The 25,009-nt window shown below is 32.4% G+C and overlaps 3 protein-coding genes across 3 annotated transcripts; all 3 read right to left on the bottom strand.

The window, feature by feature from the left end:
* Nucleotides 1-3,742: 3,742 nt before the first annotated feature.
* On the bottom strand, nt 3,743-4,990 carry TRIADDRAFT_28479 (uncharacterized protein; the record flags this gene model as incomplete). Its single annotated transcript, XM_002114942.1, has 1 exon — nt 3,743-4,990. The coding sequence occupies one exon, from the start codon at nt 4,988-4,990 to the stop codon at nt 3,743-3,745; it is 1,248 nt and encodes a 415-aa protein (XP_002114978.1).
* A 4,503-nt stretch (nt 4,991-9,493) lies between these two features.
* On the bottom strand, nt 9,494-11,119 carry TRIADDRAFT_59029 (uncharacterized protein; the record flags this gene model as incomplete). Its single annotated transcript, XM_002114941.1, has 1 exon — nt 9,494-11,119. The coding sequence occupies one exon, from the start codon at nt 11,117-11,119 to the stop codon at nt 9,494-9,496; it is 1,626 nt and encodes a 541-aa protein (XP_002114977.1).
* An 8,663-nt stretch (nt 11,120-19,782) lies between these two features.
* On the bottom strand, nt 19,783-24,232 carry TRIADDRAFT_64155 (uncharacterized protein; the record flags this gene model as incomplete). Its single annotated transcript, XM_002114940.1, has 17 exons — nt 19,783-19,955; nt 20,047-20,109; nt 20,256-20,293; nt 20,373-20,470; nt 20,534-20,734; nt 20,838-20,949; nt 21,039-21,090; nt 21,180-21,318; nt 21,387-21,456; nt 21,561-21,788; nt 21,861-21,989; nt 22,093-22,196; nt 22,357-22,492; nt 22,656-22,941; nt 23,341-23,446; nt 23,818-24,003; nt 24,176-24,232. The coding sequence occupies 17 exons, from the start codon at nt 24,230-24,232 to the stop codon at nt 19,876-19,878; spliced, it is 2,085 nt and encodes a 694-aa protein (XP_002114976.1). The 3' UTR covers nt 19,783-19,875.
* Nucleotides 24,233-25,009: the final 777 nt, after the last annotated feature.

The following is a 25,009-nucleotide window of genomic DNA, read 5'->3' as shown; positions in this document are numbered from 1 at the left end:
CACAACCGGCTATAAATAATTAGATAAAGACCAGGACGTATTAGTTTAAAAGCGTTTGCTTGTGATATTTATCATACCGATTTATTTACTGTATGTTAATCAACAATCTGTTCATGAAAGTATTACCGATTAGACGTTTGTAATATAACCTGCTTCCGTATCTGAGCGCAATACAAGCATGAAAGATTCGGTATGAAGCACATTTTGTCATAACTCATAAGATATATTATATGATCAGGAAGTTCAACATTATTCGCGCTTTGTGTGAAATCAGAAATCAGCTAATTTAACCAATTGTAAATATCATGTACCGTAGCATACTACATATATATTAACCATTACCATCTTAATTCAGATTCTTATAAGCTTATAATCAGTTTTACATCTGCAATACAGATTGATAAGAACCATAATCATAATACAATCTTCTTAGTAGCTTCACAACCCTATTCATGTTATTTCTCATTTAAAGTATTGATTAACCGAGTGTGATAAAGTGTCTTAAACATTTAGACCCACATCTTTTAGTAAATTTTACTTTACTAGATAAACTAGATCGTATACTACTAATAAATCTAATAAATTATCGAGGACTACCTATCTTTACTCTAAAGTTGGCTAACTTATTGCATCAGATCTACGATTTATGTTCTATCTTCAGATATAAATGCCGCTGATTTCTACCTCAATTTCCCGATAGTTGGGAATTTTGGAATAGTTAGAGTGTCAATACCTCTCACGCTACTTCACGACATCCTTACATGCTCCTCTACGAGTAAGCATCGCATTATAATAAGAATTATAAAAGCCCATAGTCAATATGAATTAATATAAACCGCAATAGATGAAATTGAATGCTGGCTATAAGGCTCTGGGTCTGCATTAAAGAGATACTTGCAGGGATTACAGTCTACAATAAAAAAATCTATTTTCCACTAAATAATATACTTTAATCTTAACGGTAACTAATTCAACTTTTGCCGACTCATCGAACCCTTTATCATGTTTTGTAAAGCAAGTAGCATAACAAATTACGTAACAAACAAGTAATTTTATTATATTATCAACGCACAATAAAATGTATGTGCCATACATCGTATATATGTGTAAAATATATATGTCGTACAGATTTGTTTGAAAAATATCACAATCTTGCTATATTTTACTTTTGATTCTATAATAAAAGTAAATTATTTATACCGTATAGCATGACGGACATACAGTAAATGTTTTAATTTTATATAAATCTAAATTTTAAAAAATACTATGAAAGATTTTTAAGTATCTGCCTAAAAAAGTACAAATATTTATATTTTTTACATTCTATAAAGTATGAATGAGTGACTTCAAGCATTTTTGGCAAATGTTGATAGATGGAAAAAACTACAGGATTTTCATTCTAATGCATTTTAGTCTTGATAAGTTTTTTACGCTACAATAAGAGAAAGTACGGGTATGTAACATCATGTGTTAAGACAAGATGGCAGATTTAACAAACGGTGATTTCATCTGTGTATAACAATTTAAATAAATAAAATCTTATATTGTTTTATCATCATATCAAAACTACACGTATATGTACCGATTCAAAGTTTAACATGTTGTGCTATATAACATAACATAACATGAGCTAAGTTCCGGAACGATAATATGGTCCACTCAAAGGAGGATCGCGAAAGATTGTGTCTGCGTACGTTTATGATACTGAGATTGCACTTATGCAAGCCAAGGGGCTTTAATCTTACAAGTACAACGACTCTAAGCTAAGCACTTCAATACGATAAATGATAAGTTAACAGTATAGACATTTTATTATTACCATATAAAATTTTACTTTGAAACTATCGGATTAATGCTATGACTTACAAATACTGGTAACATTGGAAGGATATAAAAATATGATTTATAGTCTCCTAGTATACAGAACTTCCTCTTCGTCTGAATCATCAGCATCTCCACGCAATAATGATACAGTAGTTGCTCTTATGCCCTCGCTATCATTGTTCATGTTGCGGTTTTTATATCTTAGTTTGGACTTTCTTCTACGCACAACAGTCTTAACGATATAAACAATAACACCAAAGGCCAGCAATAGTAATCCTGCCATAGCTGCTAGGGTATCAGTACGGGAAAAGAATCTGTTGTATGAATGCATCTTAGTTAAGTTAATATCGCATTTGGTGAGACCGGCGCCATTAAAGATTGTAAGAGGAATCGTATAGCTATTGTAATCCTTTGCCTCAGCTTTTACGTGATATTGACCAGGAGGCAAGAATAACTGAAAGTGACCATCTCGGCTCTTTATTACATAATTCAGTCCATTATGATTAGCAATACTCAAATTAACATGGCGAATTAACGCTTTGGTACCATCAAAAATGTTTCCTGATATTCCGCTTGATAACTTGTGAAGTATCTCAAGTAAAGCAGTTCGATGAGCATCCCAATATTGTGATAGGGCCTTCCTGTTAGGATTAATGCAACATCCAATTCTTAATACAGCCTTATACCCTTGTTGGATGCCTTGTGGTGAAAACATTACGTTATTATATTTATTTAATTGACTATTGTTACAAATTTTCGATGGTAACATTTTGTTTATTGTCTTAAGAAGGGTTTCAGGAACTAGGTAGGAAGTGATAATCTGAGAGTTACGCTCAACGAAATTAACGAACGATTCTAAATCAGCATACGGTCTAGCTTGAAGTCCGATTAATACGTCCATTGGATACTTCTTAAGCAGCACTTGCATAGCAGCAATCGCAGGGATTCGACGGCAAGATTTACTAAGTTTATCTGATGTCAGCCAGGTATCATTAGCTAAACATTGGTTTAAAGATGGCCTACTTTGCTTCGACTTTATAGGTAATCTGGAGCAGTTCTGATTATCATTGTTATAGTCTTTCCGGTTATGAGACAAACATGGTACTATAATTATTTTTGTTCTTCTCAATATTTCTGATCGAATGTAATCATTATTGGGTGACTGGCACAGATGACTGGCAAACTGTAATAACATTTCACTGCCCATGGCATCACTGTCGTATAATCTACCGATCAATCCAGTTACCAATGATGGAGTCGGTTGATCTTCTTGAAAATTTGAAAATTCAATGGCATGCAAGGTTTTATTACCATATTTTATCTTGATATGTTTGCTAATGTGTTGGCATTGCAGTAAGACATTTCTAATAGCTTCAATCATTTCATCTTCGCTATGATAATATTGAGTATTGACCAGAAAATGACCAGTCGGCGTAGAATGATTAAATGACGTTATTATAGTTGCTTTAGATTCAGAATTATTGGAAGTAGATGGAACAGGTTGGGTTGGAGATGGTGTATGAACTACTTCAGAATTACTGGCAGTGGAAGGAACTGGTTGCCTTGGAGATGGTGTATGAACTACTTTGGGGTTACTGGAAGTGGATGGAACAGGTTGTGTTGAAGATAGTGTATGAACTATTTCCGTAGTTTCAGTTGACTTTTGCGTTAATATCGTTGTGGACAGTGTACTAAATCCGTGAGCAGTTACTGTAGTTGGAGTTGTAACGGAAGGTAATAACAGATCAGTAGCTGGATTAGATTTAATGGTTGAAACAGAAACTGCCCCCGTCGATGTTGCAATTGTAGCGGTAGTAGCTTTCGATGCAGTCGTGGCAGAAGTAGAAATTTTCGTTTCTATAAAAGAGAGAAGAATTAATATCAGATTGTTATGTTGAGTTCATGATTTTGCATAATATCAAATTTTACCAGTTTTATTTAAAGGCGTTAGAGGAATATTGATCGATGATCCAGGTGGATTTGTCACAGTGATATTAAGTGTTGTGCTCAGGTAGCCAGGAGCGGAAGCTATCAGCGTATATCTTCCAGGCAATAGCAGACGCCAAAAATCACCAAATTGAGCGGTTCTAATATTATAATTTATGCCACTTACTGAGATCGTAGCTCCTATAATACCATTTTTGTGTATCGTACTATTGTCGTATACGCAACCGTGAATACCAATCTGAGCTTGTTTGATATAAGCTATTAACGCATCGCGATTTCTGTTCCATTCCTCCTTTAATTTCTTACTTGATGGATACTTGCAGCAGGATAGTTCCAATGTGATTTCAAAGCAATTGCTATGAAGATAATTATAATCCTGCATACCACCAGAGACATCGTACCATTCAGCACCATTCGTTATTCCATTATTAAAAAAATCGTTTGGAGTATCAGAACAATTAGGTTTGCCAAAATGCATCGTTGTATGGTGATTGGCATAAATTGCAGCTAGGTGGCGAAACACAGCATCGTCAGGCGATTTACTGTAATATCCAGATTCTTTATGATCATGACTATCATCAAAAGGATAACTCGCTACAACAGAACCACCATGAAGACTAGCAGAAAGCACAAACGGATACTTATCTATCCAATTCATCATTGCCAGAGTTTCCGGTTGATGATGTTGGTTTTTATTAGAAAATTGGTCAGGGAAATTGCGATTCAGATCTACATTGTTTGCATTATTTCGACCAAACGAACTAGGAGCATCACAATTCCCTTCTTGTGCCCTTTCGAAACCATCAGGGTTCATAGTAGGGACAATAAAAATATTGACAGAATCGACTATGTGCTTAATTCTTTGATCGATAGAATATTGCTGGCATAAGTATTGGATCAAATAGATTAACATTTGCCGGCCAACTGCTTCATCACCGTGTATATTAGCAACATATTTAAACCACGGTTCACCTTTTTCGGTTACATTTGGTTTATCAGAAATTTGGAATGCCCAAATTTCTCGCTTTTTAACTGATTGACCGATTGAGTGTAATCGGGTAATAGAAGGAAACATTTTGTTGTATTTGTGTAGTAAATCGGTTAATTCTTCGTAATGATGGTATCGATCGAATGATATATCCAGATTTTCAAGGCCTTTTACTGACCCGCTTTCAATCAGAATAACCAGAAAAAGGAAAATCAAAATGCGCCCCAACATTTGCGTCATCATTCCAGCTATCTATATACACACACAAAAGAGAAAAGACCAGTAGTTCAACTATTTCCCTTCCTCTTTACGTCATCGATTTAAAAATATATCTATCGGTAGCAATCAATATATCACTGAATAGCGTTGACGCTATCCGGATAATTTCTTGCCCGGAGTGAAAGTTATTAAGTTAATTTAAAGCTAACACTCGTGCATTTAAAAGGACTACTAGGAGAAGAAGTACGTCATCTTGTGTTACAGCAGTCCTTGACGTTTATAATGAAAAAATGTATCTTCAAAAAGTTCAAAAGTTGATGGGAAATTTGAAAGAATCTTAAAGTCTATCATCACGAATAGGAGTAAGTTGCAATTAATCTAACGTGCAATCATGAGTGACAGATACGTTACCTACTACGAATTTGAACTTGATATTTGAGGCTGAATATTGCTTTTTCAGAGTCGAGTTTCAGCTACGTCGAGTAGTAAACTCTTCAATTTCGTTATTGCCTGAGTAAATAAATTCTCTTGTCGATGGAATTAGCAAACCACATCGAGCGTAGCGTTCGATCGTACAGTACAGTAGTACAGAACGGCACACACTGTATAGTACACTGTCCGCGTACAGTACAGTATGCGCCTGACACATCACGAGTATTTAGCAAGGATGACATCATTGGCATTGGCATTGGGAGTTTACTGTTAGTTTAGCCATGGACTTCTCGAATATCGCGGTATCTAGAAGTCCATGGTTTAGCTCGATTGAACAAGAAATACTTCTTAATTACTCATCCACTACGAGGCTAGTAATGTACTACAGTTTATTATAAAGGGTAGTGAGTGGGCACAGCATCGTGTAATGAATGCAATGATAGATCAGAATAAGACTACAAGTTAGCAACATTTTTATGCTTTAAACTTCTAGCATCGTGGGCAGAGTAGGAGAAATACGTATGTTGGCAGTTCATGACTGTTCAGTTGGAAAAGCCGAGTGCAATTACTACTGTTCATACCTTCATAATCAAAATATAATTTCGAAACTGATTGCAGGACATAAATACTACTGAATATTACGATAAAATCTGCTTTACATGGTGATCAACTTTCTTGTAGGTGCAGTGATTTGTTGACACAGAATTTGGTGGTAATATTCTTCCGAAGCATACGTTGGCTAACTCTTAAGTACATATGAACTTAATAACCAGACAAAGACTTGCAACAAGTATTGATCTGCTAATACTGCAGCACTAATACGAATGACAAATCTCCGTTCTCTAGTTTTGTGACAACAATTCACTTCGTAGAAGTAAAGATACGCGTGCATCATTCTAGTGATTTCTGCTAATTACAATAGTTTTGAGCAGGCAATACAGTGATAGTATGTAGTGTAGAACTGTATGTCTTAATAAAGTATGTGCTATATAAGGCCGTAACAGATAGCCATATTAAGTAATATTATGAAGCAATGTATTAATGTGATTGATGACTCCTATATCGAGGAGCAATTGATTATCCGGTTTATCTTAGCCATTTTCGACTGTTATTTTAATTATAAGGGGAAGAAATTGGAATTCTTCTCCGACGGACGACACACGGACGTCAATAAACTTCACTGTTATAGGTCAATTATACGGTGTTGACTATTTTGTGTTACATTAGGGATTTGCTCGATTTTAACAAACTCAGAATTTTGAGTTGACGGATTAAGAAGCTAGGGCCAACAACCCGTATACTACAATCATATAATAAGTCTTATCTGATGTACACTAGCTACATTTCTATACTGGGCATTCAAGATGTAATTTTTAGCGATCTGAAAGCGTAGAAGGTTCTATGTACGTGGAAATGTGCACATGTACAGATAAATAGCTATGGCACTGTTACGGCACTACGTTACCTAAATTATAGAGTTTAAGAAAGTATTGTTGCTCAAAATTTTTCAGCGTTACAGTATGAAGCTGTGACAATTAATTAATTATTGCGTCATCAATGATAAAATTTTGTTGAGTAATGAATCACATGTTAACACCTAGCCATTAATTAACTAATATTAAATGTCATAGGAAGTGTGTTGTGATTCTTGCTATATTTAGCATGTAGACTTGGCTAATAAATTTATTATTGTATTGCACCAACGAAGTTTGTGAGACTATATAAAAACCTCAAAGTTCTTAATGGAGAGAGTTGATAAGTTAGTTGATAACAGACGGTTATCAGTGGTTAGCAGTAGATTGTAAGTTGTGAGTTCAATCGGACATTTTAATAAATAGCTTTTAGAATAAAGTTTTGATTCTTAGCGTGAGTATTCTATCATCTAAGACTCGAATCTAAGTTTGGTAGATTAAATGGTGCTTAGCGTTAGTTGCTTAGATAGTTAAGACTACTTTAGAGGAAAGAATCCCGATAATTTTTGTGTTGCAATCTCGGTTGTAACAAAAGCTGTTTATAAATTATAGTTCGGTGTCTCTACCGATTGTAAGCCTTTTAAAAGAGTGGTTCTTCGGCGTTATAGTGACAATACTATATTCTTACTAAATCTTACGATAGATTAGGGTAGTAATCTGCAGAAGCAACTCAAGTAAATGCTTTACGTTAGACTATTAAACTTGTCAGGAAGTAGTCCGTGACAGCCACCTAACAGTGTTCTGGATTTAAAGAAAACTAGTGCTGTAAACAGTCGTATCCAATTGCAACAATTATCTAACTTTCTAAAAACTAATAGCTTCACCAATACTAAAATTTTCCAGGTAGCAAGGAAACATAGATCATATCATTGCAATATATATTTAATTAATTATTGATGGTAAGTCATTCAAGTTATGCAGTAAGCAAATAAAAAAATAATAATAAATAAATAATTATTATCAAGTAGAGCTGAAATTTGTCCAAGTGCAGATTAATAATTTTATAAGCGTTTTTAGACGAGATGATTCGGGAATATGAATGTGTAAACCAAAATATCAATGAATTTATTTTTTACAAGCATCCTACAAAATTTATAATTTCATCAATCTTTTATTGCCTTCATGATAACAATAATTAAAACAGTTAACATCATGAATTAAAGTACAAAATCATTAATGATATGTTGATTATATCATGGCAATATTAAATAAAATTCAGCGATAGTTACGGTACAGTACTAGAGTTTAAAATTAATTTTGCCTTCTTCTCTATATGCAGCGTGCTAACGATGTACAGTATATATTACTTGATAAAGATCTTGATAAACATAAAATTAATTTATAATGTTAACATCTATATCGCAAAAAAAAAGTTTTTTAACACTTTACAATTACTAATAGGAGATATAGACACCTACAAAATAAAATTATATATCACCAAATAGGTAAAGGCGTTATTCGTATTTATGTTATAATCTCTATCAAGCAAAGAATAATAGTTATTTGAATTTGAAAAGTTACATAGCAATCAAATTTCTATTAGTCATAAATGTTCGAAATATGTCAATTTAGATGTTGTAACGAAATTGTAATATAATTTGTTATAGAGCGATCGTAGATAATTTAGATTTTTCATCTAACATTTCTGTAAACAAGGATAAAATTTTCTATTGGTAATTATTATAATATCATACATTATATTTTAACATTGTCATGATAATTAAAAGAAATGTTAAATTTTAGATTTATAGATAAGAGCAAGATATACAGTATATGGTGTATGACTTTGAAATGTATGTGTTAGCTATATACGTAAATATACTGTACTATAAATACAAAATTCTGACGAATAATGAATGTTTCACATAAACAAATCTTTCTTTGCTTATAACTTAGTGGTACCGCTTATATGGAAAATTAATATGTTGTGCAATAGTTATAATCAGTGGTAGCTGCTGATGTTAATAGCCTAACACGGTACGAGGAAATGATTTTTACAGCACAGAAAAAAGTTAGTTCGCTTAGTAACAAGTATTAGTAGATTGTATAGACCTAATTGGTTATACATAACACATTAGGTATAAAATCTCAAGAGTTACTATTTAAATAGATGAGAATACAATTCTTCAAATACTGTACGTATAGACAGAATTTTATAGCGACAATTTCTTATAGAATGCTTAGATTATGTCTTGTACAAACATAAATTATGACTTACTGTAATAATAAAATTTTCTCTTTTTCTTAATATAATAAAATTCATACAAGGTATAACGGTAACTGTGCATAATATAAGAGACAACTTATCCTATTACAGATATAATGCGATTAATCTGGCACCATATACTGTAGTTTTATGCATGAAGGTGAATTATTCGGTCATTCTGACAATTTGAAATTTTGTTCCAGTGTTGAATGTAATTTGTATGAAGTGCCTTACAGTCGTACCGATAATTCTAAATCAATATAGCGTAAATTTTTCGTTAAATTGATAAAAAAATCGAATCTGAACTATGAAGCTCTATCAACTTTAGAAAAGTATCCGGGGATTTGGTAAATACTTGATCGAAATATCCTTTATATTACAGGTCTATGTTAAAAGATAATCAATTCAAATCAGGTTTGAGCTATCGTTTTCACTATCCTGGTCATTTCTTGATCCGTACAATAGCTTAATATTATAATTTTGTACCGTAATAATGAATTCAACTGCAACCTGACTAGACCAAGAACGCATTTGACTTTCCGTTAAGAAACCAGCATGACCACCGTATTTTGTTATTGCAGATATAAATGTTGGATGCTGATCAAATAACGTATTCGGAATCAGTTTGCAATCTGTAATCGGATCGTCCTTTGCATTAAGGCATAATACTGGTATGCATATCTCATCGATATCGGACATTGGATTGATAAATTCCCAACAGTTTTTATCGTTCGATTGCAATGTATCATGGGGTTCACTCTGATTTTCATAATCATGATTCAATGGTATACCGTATAGATGGCAATATACCTCTCGAACTGTCTTACATTTTAATAATGTAGGTATCGTCTTAGATCTAAGCGGTTTTGTTTCTTGGTTTTTACCATTATTGCCTTGCTTTTCCTGATGATAGTAGTTACCATTTGTATATTTATCAAATTGAAAATCGGGATTTAGGTTTAAGGTTTTATTATAATATTTACTATTCTCATCAATCTGAGTTGCAGACGATTGCAATTGATGATTCAATTGTTGCCGAACTTTACGATGATTATTTACTATAGATCTTTTAATGTTATGGCGTAAAAGAATATCATACGGTAAGTTGGATGCTAAATTAGTTAAGACTTCTTCTAAATCATAACTTGGTGATATACATACCGCCGCTGAAATCAATGTTGAGGCGCCAATATCACTTAAGTACGATAGCAGTAGACTATATCCAAGTGAGATAGAGACCGCAGAGATGTAAGCGTTTGGATATTTATTACGTATATGACGTAAAACTTCATGAAGATGGCGTGAATATTGTTGGCTTGTTGGTAATTGATACTGACTATCTTGATTCCAAGTATAATTTGATCGAGTACCATCACCATTAACTAAAAATGAATTATGATTAGCATTTTGGTGTTGATTTTGATGGGATTGCTGTGATTGGAGTAGACCAGTCGGTGGGTTGATAACAACACATTTAAATCCATTGCCACAGTTATTTTTTTGGGTTTTATCAAATTGTTGAAAATAATTTACCATTTCAATGCTTAATGAAGTAACATGAGATGATGTCATGGTAGTCAACCAACCAGGTATGATAACAATAATGTGAGAGACGGATAACGATTCCTCTAGTAGAATTCTTTTTTGATGGTTTGATGTTAAAATTCTGTGATCATTAAGTTGTGTATTAGTTAATTTTGTTTGTTTATGGTATTCTATCCAGAACCAATCTAATACGATATGTTCGTAGTATAGCGTATCAATAATTTGACTTTGGTTTCGAATGTTCATGGACTTTGGGCTTTTAGGCCATTGAGTTGCGAGCCAAGTTTGTAAATGACCATTGACTGAATAAAATGGAGGCTTGTATAATTGATTTAATTTAGAGCAATGCTTTACAATCCACTGGTTCATTGAAGTTAATTTATACCTTAAATGAGGCTTACTATATCGTGGAAAATAATAATTTCTAATTAAAGATAGGATAGTTAACAATATAATTGCACTTACGAACGTCCCTATTAGTTCCATTTCTTTTGAAAGACTATAGAGTTTTATATGCTATACTGCAAGTAAGTTGATTTTTAATTTCAAGGACGTTCTGGATAATGATACTGAGTGAGTCAAAGTTAGTTCCAGTAGTGAGAAAAATATGAGATATTGTAAGCAATATACCAATAGAAATGAAAATGTGACCCATCAATTACTCAGTGATGATATAAGGAATGTTAGGATAGTCACAGCTTGCATTGGTATAAAATATGATTATATTGGACGTGCCATAGTTTTTCAGATATGTGATTACGGGTATTGAAATATTGATATCGGCTCTACGGCATATGTACCTTAACGAAAATGAAATGTTTCCGTCAGTACCTACAATTATTTTACCACGATTTCATTAAACCAATTATGATGCTAAAATCTCTCAACCATTAGCCCTTGCTAGAAGCCTTAAATGTTGCTAATATTCAATCTTCAAGGACTTAGGCATACAATTACCACTTTTATACCTTGGTTGTTAACGCTAAATTATCCTATTATATTTTTTAAAATATGTGGAAGAAAACTATAAGATCGTCGTAATTGTAGGTATATAGTTCTTTGCTACAGAATCCTGATATACAGTATTACAGATTTAGTGACTGTTATAATTGCTATTACTAATATACAGCAGAGCGAAATAGGGTTAGTATTTACGTTAAACGTAGTGAATTATTGCTGTTGAAGTTTTTAATATGAAAGTTGCTATGACATTACAACTTTCGTTGCAGCTTTACTATAAAGGCTAGACACTTTACAATAGCTGGAAGGAATTATCTCAAGATACAATGTAAAAAATTTGAATTTAACATGAGACAATTCAAACTTATCCAAGTACACAGTTTAGACTAATAAAATGTTCAATTACAACATGCTAAGAGAATAAGAATAAAGTACGAAATAATACCTGCAGTAATTACCTGATATATTAGCAAAATTAAGTAATATATCAGCTAGCTATGAATTTTGTAAAGTTTAATTATGAGGCTCGATCACGTAATTAATAGATAGGGCGATAATGGCGCAAACACGGTTATGATTAGAGAACCAGATTTGATATAATGAATTTATTCCGGTCATATACAAGAAATATTGAAGATTAATATATTATAATACCTACGGTGTGCAAACAAGAAAATATATGCACATCATCACGGTTGTAAAGACATGTAATATGTGTTCACAATCAAGGGTCTTAATTTTGCGATATAGGAAAGTAAGCCAATTTGAAAGGCAAATTGGTCGTGACTATTTCTTACAGATGACTGGAGTATTATTATATAAAAGTGAAAAGTAAAATACGTATACATACATACATGTTTAGCTATCAAATTGTGTAAGATATGCTTAGCAACGGTTCTCCACTTACAGAAGATTTAAGTGAGAGTTTCAAGCCTATATAAATAGACCACTAGAAGTTACCTTACTGAAGGTCTAAAAGGTCAATTCATACGAACTATATGCCTTTGTCAATGGTAGTGAAAGAAATTGACGTAGTAATGTGTTTACTGTGCGTTCTGAAAGAAATTAGGAAAATATAGCAAGCTTCTGTTCTGTCATAACTCATGAGGCGATGACTGGCCGTAAAAATACTATGGATCTAACATGTAATTGAATTTTAAAATTCAGCCTTAAAATGGTACAATAGTGTGATATTTTTTAGCTCGCATAGCATAAAAAGTAATAATGGGCATGTATTGCTATTACTAGTTAAACTCAATCATGCTGATAAATAAATCGAACTAATAAAATGGGAGCCAGCAATGTGTGTTCTAGCAGGGATACTGTTAAACGCTCAAGTATATGATTGATTCGTCTGATGTAATAACATAATTGTTATTTAAAGTTGTAATAATTACTCTGGTTATACGTTTTAACGAGTCAAATCTACATCGTATAATGCACTTTGATCAATGAATTGAATATTTTAAAGAGTTTAATTACCAGGGTAAATTGCGCTCAATCAACGGTGTAAATGATTAAACGTCACAGAACATTATCATTCACTGCAGTAGTATGTCAGTCTCTAAGTCAAAGATACTTTAAACGATTAGATTGTTGCACCGGTCGGATTTAGGCTAAAAATGGAATGAAACGTCCACTATCGTTAATTAATATTGCACCGTGACTGATTAACAACTGGAAATAGAAACTAAATCATTAATAAACTAATGAAAAATAAAATGCTGAGATGCTATAATAACTTTGGTAATAATACACGGAATTTGAAGGAATTGGAAGAGCTTTGGTCAGAAGGCATGAAATCGATACTACTAGATAGCAACAATGATTTAAAAGCATAATTAGAGTAACTGATGTTTGGCTAAGTTTTACTTTACTGAAGTTAAACAGAAAACTTTAACTGAATTTGCCAATGCATAAACAGAAGGAGCGACGAAAAAAGCTTAATGGTGACTGCTGGTGATAAAACCTTACAAATAAAACATAAATTTTAGTTGTTGACTCGTTCACTAGACACGTTTCTTACTCTCATTAAATATGAAGATTTTTGAGTTACTACACGTGGAATAAAGTCGTTTGTCGATATTTTTCAATTATTAGATGTACATTTTGTTCCAATTCAATTTAGTTACGATGAAATACGCGGTATACGGTTGATATTAAACGGTTACCGTTGCGTTCAATTTCTTTATGAAGATAACGATAAACTAACTTATGTAAATTTTAAGTGGCAGTACTATTTAGATTCCAAGAAAAAGAATGCTAAATTGTCCTTTAACGCGTGACATGATCAATACTATTCTTCATTTTTCTCTCCATATTGTAAAGCTATATCCTAGTAACGATGTTTAAATAAAAATAATCTGTTTATAAAACAGTGAGTTACCTGCTTTGGGAACACGATATTGTCGTTTCTTTATCTTCTTACTTTCATGATTTTATCAACAGCGATGGCATAGGAATGTGACGAAGCACAGTCATGACTTCATCGGCAAGATAAGTAGTCCAGTCTAATTTTATGTCGTTAAGTATAGCGAAGAAGCTTGAATTCTTTGTGGTAAAATATTAAATATGGCTACAGAATATAGTCAATGGTTAACTTTCAATCGACTGTTGCGGTGTTAACTTTATGAATCCTATTTTAATAATGTAAATTAGATCATGATTTGTGCTGAGATCACATCCAATTCAGGACCAGATGGTCGTTATCTATCCAAGCTGTCGATAGGTGGGGTAGACTGATGATAATACGACACGGAATTGGACAAGCTAACAAAGTCAATAGCATAGAAAAATAATTATTCAAGGGAAACAATGAACCATCACTATCACATATTACATATTATTGTTATTGATAAAGATATTTTATTAACCAGGTTAATTGCTATTATTTCATTTAGCTTTGATCTTTACCCATAATTTTGATGCTTGATCGAGCTGATCTTTTGTCGCTTTCTTTTAATTAATTAACAATTCTATTGTCCTATTATTATCATCCTCACGATTACATTATTCGCCCTTTGCCGTTTATTTTATCAAACTTATAATGTCTAAAAGAAGATCATACTTCCATATGACAGTTCATATAAATACAAGGGATGACAGGAAGAATAAATGTAATAGAATTTTATCCACTGAATTGTATCGTGTAGTGGACTATGTTGGTAAACTAGATGAAATAAAAATTGTAACGACAGTTGGAAAAGAGTCAAACTTTATCATTTATATTCCAAGAACATCAATTGACATTGGTCTTAATACTCTCAAACTCATGATGTTTTGAGTCCTTGATCCTTGAAATGAATTGTTATCATGACGAATAGTATATACCGTAGCATAAATAGTAGTATACGTTTACGCCATATACGATAAGTATCTGAAAGCCCTTTGGTAATTCTATGAGTCAAATAGGAGGAGGAAATGCCACTAAGCACCGCCTCCGATATTCTACGCGCGTAACAAAACAAAATAGGGATGAGTTTTCATGTATTCTCTAATAAGGTCCATTAATTAAAATTGTCGTCAAACGAGTTGTAAAAATTACAACTAGGTCAAACTGTACACATGTCAGTAATTTTTATTCACTCTATAAACTTATATTCACATTTATATGATAGTATAGCCAAACGACTGTACTAGTCAAATTGAAAAAATGCTACTTACGTGATCTATTCTATGATTGATTGTGCATTCGAATGAAAAATTTACCCTTAATAATTATCCAAATCCCCAATCTTTAAATATTTCACATGCTTAATATTTCAGTATTTACTTTTTCACGACTACAGTGATAAACAATAAATGATTGTAATTGAAAAAATTAAACTGAGACAAATCGATTGCGACCTCTATTAATTAATATATACAATTAAAGGAATCCTTATATCAACTGTCATGAGAAAGTAGTAAAGGACTATATATATGTCATATACAGCAAATGAGTTCGATTGATATGGTCAAAAAACATGGGAATATGATCTTTGATGTGGACACTATTACCACATAGTAGCGTAGCGTACCCGGTATTTATTCTTCTCTAACAGTATCGTCTACCGTCTGCCTTCTGACATCATGAATCATGCAGCTGTAATTTTTCGATTGTCGCCATGGTATGCACCAGATTAGATGACAACTTCATCGAAATAGCTATGTAAAACTATTACTTTCGCAGATTAAATATTGTTCTTATTTGGAAATTTAACAAAAACAGTAGATCAAGACGTAGGTTCGATAATTTCATACTTACAAAATAAATAGAATGAATAATGATTTAATGTTAGCTTTGATGAATGACACATGAGTTCGTGGCTCAAAATTGTTTCCAGCTTATGTATATCAGATAAAGAAAAATCCATTTATTTAGTGAAGTGATTAATTGCTGAACGAATTATAAACACAAGATCCAGTTATAAGCGATAACTGAACTTTTAAAATGGGAGTTACCTCCATCATCATATAATTGATGGAATATTCATACTTACTAGCTGTAGCATAAATTTTTAAATATAGCTTTCCCAAATCTTATAATTTTTAAACAAGACACCGCGGAATAATTCTGTTAGTAAATAGAATAAGTTATGTCGTGATGAAGAATAAATTTAAACGGAGTAATGACGCAGTGTTACACGATAATAAGAATGAAATACAGTAATTCATGGGTGTTCTGTGAGTAGCCTAAATTATCTTCATGTAAAAACTTAAGTTGCTAAAGCTTGCTACAGTGTGACATTGATTTCTTAAGATGTAGCTTATAAATTTAGATACGACATAAATGTAGGTGCTCCTGTCTATATTTTTATTACATATAGGTATTACCGCACTTCTCATATGCCGATTTCAACTATTTTAATTGAACGTGTTTGTACATCTATGTCATACTAGTGTAGCGCCCCTAGCCATAGCCTGACGCTTACGTTTAAATGAGCATATATCAGAAGGTTTTTCAAGTTCTAGGCGGTATCAATTACCCATTCTTGTGATATAGGCTATTATCTAATATCTTGACTTTACCTAGGATTAAATTAATGCTATGGAGTAACTTTTGTTGTATATCTGTCATAATATGGTTTCCTTACGATTACTTATCTAAGAATATGCTGATGATTAATTTATCTGAGACCAATAGTCCGGTAACTAACAATTAAAAGTTTTGTTTCTTTCAAATTATACGCAGCTGCAATCATCAAACAGAATTTGATGTTGATTTTCTCAATTAGAATATAGTATGACGAAAAGTTTCTTCTTTAACATTATCAACATTAAATATACAAATTATGCTATTCGGTACCAAGTATCCGATATTCTCGTATCCGTTATTAGGTAAATAGAATAATTTATTTCAAATTAGAGATAACAAAAACTTTCATTTCTTTTGAGTCAGATCATAACTATTGCGATTATATAGCAATGAATTCAAAATTCCATGTGAGTAACCTTATGCCCTATAAGAATAGTACTTGTTAGAGGTACTTTGCAATAAAGATTTTATTTAATACTCTAAGGATTGGTTTTTCTTAATTTGAAGATACCTTATTAACGAAGATAAGTTAATGAGACTGTAATTTGCTCATTGTAGGTAATTGAAAGGTTACAATTCTTCCCTCAATTATATACTTTACAATATTTTTCTGTTCGTTACAAGGTTTGCTTATAAGATTTAGAAAATAAAAACATCGTTTAAATTTTTTCCAAGTTAAATGCTAATATGATACAATGTTTAAGTTTAGATTAGTTGATGTTAAAGAGATACAAGTATACGTATATTCCTCTGGTATTATTAGATATCTAGATAATCGTTGAATATTGGTTATAGATATTATTTCATCAATGATATTCAGCTTAATTTATCATATATTAACTGTGAAAAGTTCAAGATTTTGATAGAAATATAAGAGACTTCGGAGATCATTAATAGAATTAATGGCTAAATTATTAAGTTATTTAAAAAATTTAATAACAGAACCATGATTTGCTTTATTGAATAAATTTGAAGCGATAATTTTACTAGGGAAGTTATTTTTCAGCTTCACTCTTATATCTGAGCAATCGTATTACACCTTATAACTTTTACTATATGATGAGATCATGAAATAAATGAGGTTTATGGGCGTTCTTAATCATTATCTCATTCAGTGTAATTTTATTCAATATTATGGATGCTATAATAAGAAGGAATTTTCTATAAATAATAATATTAAATGTCTTTAAAAACTTGCAATTTAGGCCTAAAAATTTGTGTAACAATAGCCTTCATATTTGGTATGCGTATGCACATTCATTTAGTTGAATTTTACATCTGCAGAAATATCTGGATTAGTAAAGTTAAGGACTTGCAGCATCATTTTTTGCTTTTAGATAATTAAGTTAAACGCTTTTTAGCAACATAGCAGGCAATAATAGAGCTTCTTGAAAGATCTAAAATATTAGTCCGTCAGCAAACATGCAGTATAATTCTCGTTTAAAATTGCTGTTAGGAATAAAACAGATTTGATAGTGATTAAATCGTAAATTTCTTTATACTAATTTTCCAATCTTTTCAACCTAATTTATAATTTCCACAGTTATCAGAAACGGAAGGAGTTATGTTTAAATTTACAATTATTTAAGGTTATTGCTAAATTTGCCTTAGTATATTATTAATTGTAATTATAGTCTTAGACAAATTGAATCACGTTATCGTTTGGTGTTTGTCTTGCAGAGGAATTTTCATAGAAAATAATTGAAAGAAATGTCTCTTATTGAATCGTTTTTATTTTTTAACTCATATGGAATGCCTTCATTTGATAGTACAGAGTAATCTGATGATTCCAAGCAAGGATGCATTTTAGTCGTTAATCATATCTTTTTATTAATTTGTCATGGTCATCATCAGTTATACGCGCTTACATAATTTCGTAAGTATACATTAGAAACTCAAAAGACATATTAGTAGATAATTGTGTATAATAAGATGTACTCATTTGTCCGCGTGATAGAAATGTTTCTTGTTTACGCACAATAGACAACTATAGCTGTCATTTCTTGAAAATTTGAATGTATATTTCCATTCCGTCGGTATTATCAAGTTCTTAGCCTTATAGGATTTATATTTGTTTGATATCGAAACATACCTGTGCTTTCTACATTCCTATTGGTGCTACGTACTCGTCTTTAGATTCACGAAAAATTAGTTACGAATACCTTACTGATAATTGACAGTTACTACAATAATTTCAATCCAATTAGTTAATTTATCTTTTACTGTATCTTGATAGACTTATACGTCTTTAACATATGCAGTACTACAATGTAATTGATGTAATTAACAAAATATATTGCATCGATACAATTTATAATATTTCTTAAAAATTGATATGCATAATTTCATGGTACTCCTTACGATAAAATCTCTTAATGTGCTCCCTAATCAGAGAAATGAAGACAACTTTTCGAGACGGATACAATTTATAATGGTACACACATTAAAGCTGTAACTTTTGGGGTGTAACCACTTCGCTTATTGTATTGCAAATGTATTATTCTAAGGATCTGAAGATATCTCATCACTATATAGGTTAATCCTAGAAAAGTTTTACAATTACGCCTGCATTATACCTAGGAATTACGCATAGATATTATTCTGAGATGAATAAGATGGCAAGATTTCGGAAAGAAAATGGCAAGGTGGATCATGAAGTGACCTTCATGCTTGTAAGTATTCTTTGTTTCTTTCTATTCATCTTCAGTAGGTTAGAACGTGTTCATCAGTAATTTTCTGCGCATATAGGTACATCATTCACTCAAAGTACGGAAGATTAAAACCTACTATACTTGACGATAAAATCACGTCGGGTTTGACTGCAAGGACAAATGTGTCGGTCATGTGAAGATGTATGGATATTTGTCATTGAGGGAATAATATTAACAAACTGTAAATACGACTCCAAATGGAAGATTTTTAAGGTGGATTACTTCAGTAAAGGGTACTACTTGTAGCATGCACTAATTATAAATATAGCACGATGATGCATCGATCCATTCAGATGCGTTAACCGATACAAGATACCTTTTTTTCCACCGAATTTCCTACACCGCTTAAGATACTGTACATAGAATTTTAATGGCTGTTATGATCATTATACGCTACAACAGAATGTTATACAAATCAGTACGTTAATATTAATATTGACAACTGAACGATACCTATAAAGAATGTACAATTCAGATCTGTACAAAAGTAATAAGCGAGGATCATAATATTGCAAAAGCTGAAATGTTTATCGGTTTAAAAGAACATAATCACATTATTCATCCGAGCTATCGCTGGTATCTTCAGACGTGTCTACAAATTCTGCGCTTTTTATCTTGCTTTCTTGTTCAGATTCTGCATTAGTTAAATAATAGCAAAAATCTAATTTATGTCACGAGTTTTAGAAGTAAGAAAATTACAATTACAGAATCAGTTGAAGGAATACCTTCTTCCGAAGAGCTCTCGCTTGAGGTATCAGTGTCAACGTATTCTGCACTTTTATACTTCACTGTAGATCATCATAATTTAAGAAGACTTTAATATTATAGTATTTAGTAATTTTGGGCTATATAGTCGTATATACTGCATCAGTAGATAATGTATTTGAAAGACAGTCTCATAATTACAAATCAGCTATCTAGCAATTAGAATTACTTGGTGATTTCGAAGATTTCTTAGGCGTTGCCTTTTTACTATTTCAAAAAGAGAATAGACAAAAATCTTTCAAGATCTGTTCTATAATAGCTCGGATTAAATTTTGACTGTGAATACCTTTTGGAAGTAGTAGCCTTAGTTTGATTTTGTTCATTGTACTCTGCCATGTCTTTGTTATACTGTTCCTTGAGTTTAGCTGATTCGTTATTCCATTTCTATGCCATAACCGCAGTTGGTGAGAATAATTTAAAATTAGATGATATGAACACTTGACAAACCTTCTTCTCTTCTTCCTTTAGTGATTTCCATATCTCTCCTGCTTTTTTGGCAACCTCTGCAACAGTAAACGAAGGGTTTTCGTTCTTAATTCTATCTCTCTGCTTTTGGAGCCAAAGCATATAACCGGAAAGTGGTCTTTTTGGTAAGTTTGGATCCCTAGCATTTTTGACTTTTTTCGCTGGTTTTACTTCATTTTTCTTCTAAACAAAATTTGAGGTTTTATTAAAATCTTAACTTACTCGTGAGTAATAGCAAAGAAATAAAGGTATATAAGTGAATATAACCTTTAGCACGATATTTTACCTTCGCTTTTTTGCCGGCCCTAAATTCTCTTGGGACTGGAATGGCTTTCTTTCTTTTCCCTTGATTTTCCTCATAGTCGCTATCCGATGAGTTAATAGCATCTGTATCATACCTGATAATATAATCGTAAATTGAACTTAAATCCAATTATACGGTCTTGACCATAGTCTGTGCGGTGTTCTTCTTATATAGATTACTTACTCCTCCGCTATACTATTGTCACTACTTTCGTCTGGATTAAAATCCTCGTCCTCTGCGAGTAGACAATAATAAATTCGTTACGTCCGTAATTTACGAATACTGAATGAATCGATGGTAATAAGCTGCCTTTTTAAGACTGACCATCATCTGTGGAATCTGATTCTTCTCCTTCTTCCGCCATAGTAGTCTTTTCTTCCCCTTCAGCTTTTACTCGAGCTAGGTAATGATCTTGATCATCTTCATCTTCAGAATCTAATAGTTCATCTTTGTGTGATTGTCTCTATTAAGATTTAGTAAAATATTAACAATAGCTAATGACGCTATTGATGTAAGATAACGTTAAATAACCTTCAGTCCTTTATTCTTAATTGGTAAGTTATTCTTCTTCGTATAATCATAAAGCGGCGTATAGTCGCTCCTATGAAGAAATTACAATTTCGTTTCACAGTAAACATTAATATTAGCCCTTAAACACTTGACAAGAATTAGCTCAATCACAGTGGCTTCCGTAGCTGAACGTACTTATCAATATTACTGAATGTGTAAATAACACTGTTCTTTGTTATAACTTCAAAATCAAAGGTCTTAATCGTTCCACCTCCAGAAACGCGTGCAAAATTTACACAGACAATTTCATCAGGTCGAATATGCACTGGAGGCTTGTGTACGTATATAAATCCACGGGACAATGGATACAAAAAACCTGAGGAATTTTTATGGGAACAGGAAACTGAAGATGATTTTGTGCTCCTGTTTACAAGAAGTAACAATAATTAGTTAATATAGTATTAATTTAGGGTTCATTTTCATTGGTAGCTTTACCCGATGAAAGCGCCAGGTAAAGTAATTTTTCTGTCAGTTAGAGCTTTCAAGAGTCGACTAAAAATCTCATAAATTGGCCCTTCCATTGTTTTATTGACTTTGTTTGCGTATTTTTGATTTAGCTCTTCCCTGATAGTTATCCAAAAGTAAAAGTTATGCATTTATATTGCAGTCTGTCTAATGTGAGGTAATCATAAATGCATGGATGAATAAGCCAAAGTTCAATTCTTACTGTGAAAGATTGAGATCAAAGGATATTTCCTCTTCTTTAATAAATTGTATTATAAAAAATGGATATCTAGTTTGGCCTTGCTTTAGCGGTGGGTCAAGGGTAAACTAAGAAGGACAATGATGTGCATATACGTTATGTTATTTCTATGATTAATTTATATTTTAAATCAATTTACCGATTACAGTAAGTCTGACCGCTGCAAGATGAAAATACTGTAGATTTTTTACAGCTATTAATCAATACAATTATCATGATGTATCCTACCACGAAAAAAAAGTGGCGTTCGTCGGGATGAGGAAGTAAAAACATTCTGAGAATGGATGTTAGCGCTATTTTATAATCGTACGTTTTGCCATGAAGTTGTATAAAAGTAGGGAACAATTTGATGTTATATCTGCCCCTATAGTGTATCATAATATAAATTTTTGAGTATAATTAGTTTAGCATACAGTTTCCATTCATGTTAAAGCATTAATTATATTTTGATCTCGTAGTAACTGTACTAAAAAAAATTATACACGATTATCCGAGAATTGAACACCAGTTTTATCGTACTAAAATACCTAGGCGTTAAACAAGATACTTCCGTAAATTCTGCTATGGCATCACCAGTTGCTTGTATAATAGTTGCTTTGGCTAAGACCTTTTCGTTAAACGTCTGGACATAGTCTTCATCCTCATTATTGGTAGCAGGCAAATGGAATCTCATTTCCATTAGAGATACCTGTGCATCATCGTGTTGATGAAATTCTAAAGTGACTTCATTTTTACCGACAGTCGACCTGCAGACTTCATTCAGAGGAATTTCGTACGTCATACTGGAATCAGAGTTTAAAGACAGTGAAGAGCCTAACAGAATGAAATCAGTTTCTAATTAATCAAATGAGAGCAAAAAAGTTACAGTATCTTCGATGTTAACAACTATACAGTGAATGGAGGATTTCAATCGAGTAGTTTGCCGAAATAGCTATCATAACAGGTATATTTCTTTGATAATGATAATCAAATCGATCATACTGTTTAAAGTTTTAAACTATGTTCGGCAAAAGTCGAAGGTAACCTAGACCAATGCGCTTTTATTTTAATTCTGTGATTAAGACATGCCTTTGTAGCGCTGATAAGATAGCAAATCCCACAAACGATCACAATTACTGAAAATAGTTTCAGTAATGTACGTATTACTGTACGAGTATCAAAATCGACAACATCGTATCATCAAGACTTGAACGTGAGGATTTTTATATGTACCTTCAAAGCTATGATTGCCCCAATTGAAACCTTTTACAGAAAGTTCCTTTTCTTCCAATTGTATATTATAATTGCCTGAGAATAAGTCAGCAAGCTTATCGTAATCCTGTTATAAAGATAAAACATTTGCAGTTTAACATAATGAAATATATGACTTGCCAAGATAGATACGTAAAAGGTCGATGAATCTAAAATAAATCAAGATGTATAACTGCAATCATGCGTTCTGCCACTTTCAAAGTAATGTAACTTCATAATCAAGAGGAAACGTTTACGCGTATTAATATTAGTACTGCAAGGTTAATTCATAGCCGAGAAGCATTTAATTTCTATTTTTTTGCGTACAATAGTTTCCATATTTCATATTCCGTGTTTATCCGATATAGAAAGATTAAAATTACACAGGAGAGTACTGTAACACTTGATGAACAATTTTTCGTTAATAATTTATAAAAAAATTTGCACAGCACTTGTTACCGCTTCCTTGAAGCCTTCAAATTTGTAAATGACTCCTGACGCTAAGGCCAAGCGTAATTCGTAACCACGTGCGGCACGAAACCAACTGGCATTCATCAATTGACCGGCCATAATCTTATCGACTTTGCCAGTCTTGGAAGCCTTGAAGAGAATGTCTTTCGCAGATAATTTCAATCTGCCTGGGTTCTTTGTGTATGAAGAGAAACATCAAACATAGAAGAAATATTTAGTCTTCATTGACTATGACAAATTAATCAATAACAGTAATACTATGAATGAATAGCACTGTGCACTACAATATACAGAAAGGGCTACCGTATTTCTAGGTTAAAACTTAGTAAATATGCAAACTTTATACCAATATGCCATGGTTCAGTACGAAAACTTCTTCAAAGTCTAAATTATCTATGGCCATGTTTTCATGTGTTCGCTTTGCGCTATTGTATAAATGCAAACCAAAGGATTATACTTAAATATGTGCTAATATAGTTTTATTTTACATGCATCCATGTTAAGGCAATACAACAGAAAATCATTATAATATTTTTAAAAGTTTGCTTATCTAAGTATACAACACAGTTCTGTAAATCACTCAGGAAATTCGAAAAGAATCAATATTCTGGATTACAAAACTATTATGATTAAATGATAGGTTCCTACGTTAATTCCTATGATTCTCAAAACAAAGCGCATCTAAATACCGTAGATATTGTCTACTTCATAAGTGATCAATTAAAATAGAATCTCAAAAGGTACGATTATGTCAGTATTTGGACCACGAGAACAAATATTCCTTGGAAATGCAGCTATCGTCAGCGATGGGCAGTGGCAGGATGAAAACATGGCTGAAAGCTCTAGTGTCTGAACAGTGCCTGTACTGCACACTGTATACAGTATACAACAGTATATCGGGCAAGCATAAAGAACAGACTTTGTACAAATTAATTAACTTACCATGAACTATAAAATATGGTAAATATAGGATCAAGTATATATGTAATAGGCTAATAAGCCAATTTTCTGATTTCTTTTTCGTCAAAGTTGTAGGTCCTGCTAAGTGCAAAAGCGTCGAAAGATTGTACAATTTGCAGACTTGCTGTACAGTACAGTACAGTATGACTCAGATTGCTTTCTTGCAGTTCAGATACTGCACATACGGTACTGTACACCGTACCTTACTGATAAGTACTGT

This window comes from Trichoplax adhaerens, genomic scaffold (assembly GCF_000150275.1).
Source record: "Trichoplax adhaerens TRIADscaffold_9 genomic scaffold, whole genome shotgun sequence".
Classification (NCBI taxonomy): Eukaryota; Metazoa; Placozoa; class Uniplacotomia; order Trichoplacea; family Trichoplacidae; genus Trichoplax; species Trichoplax adhaerens.
This window is presented reverse-complemented; position numbering and strand designations above follow the sequence as displayed.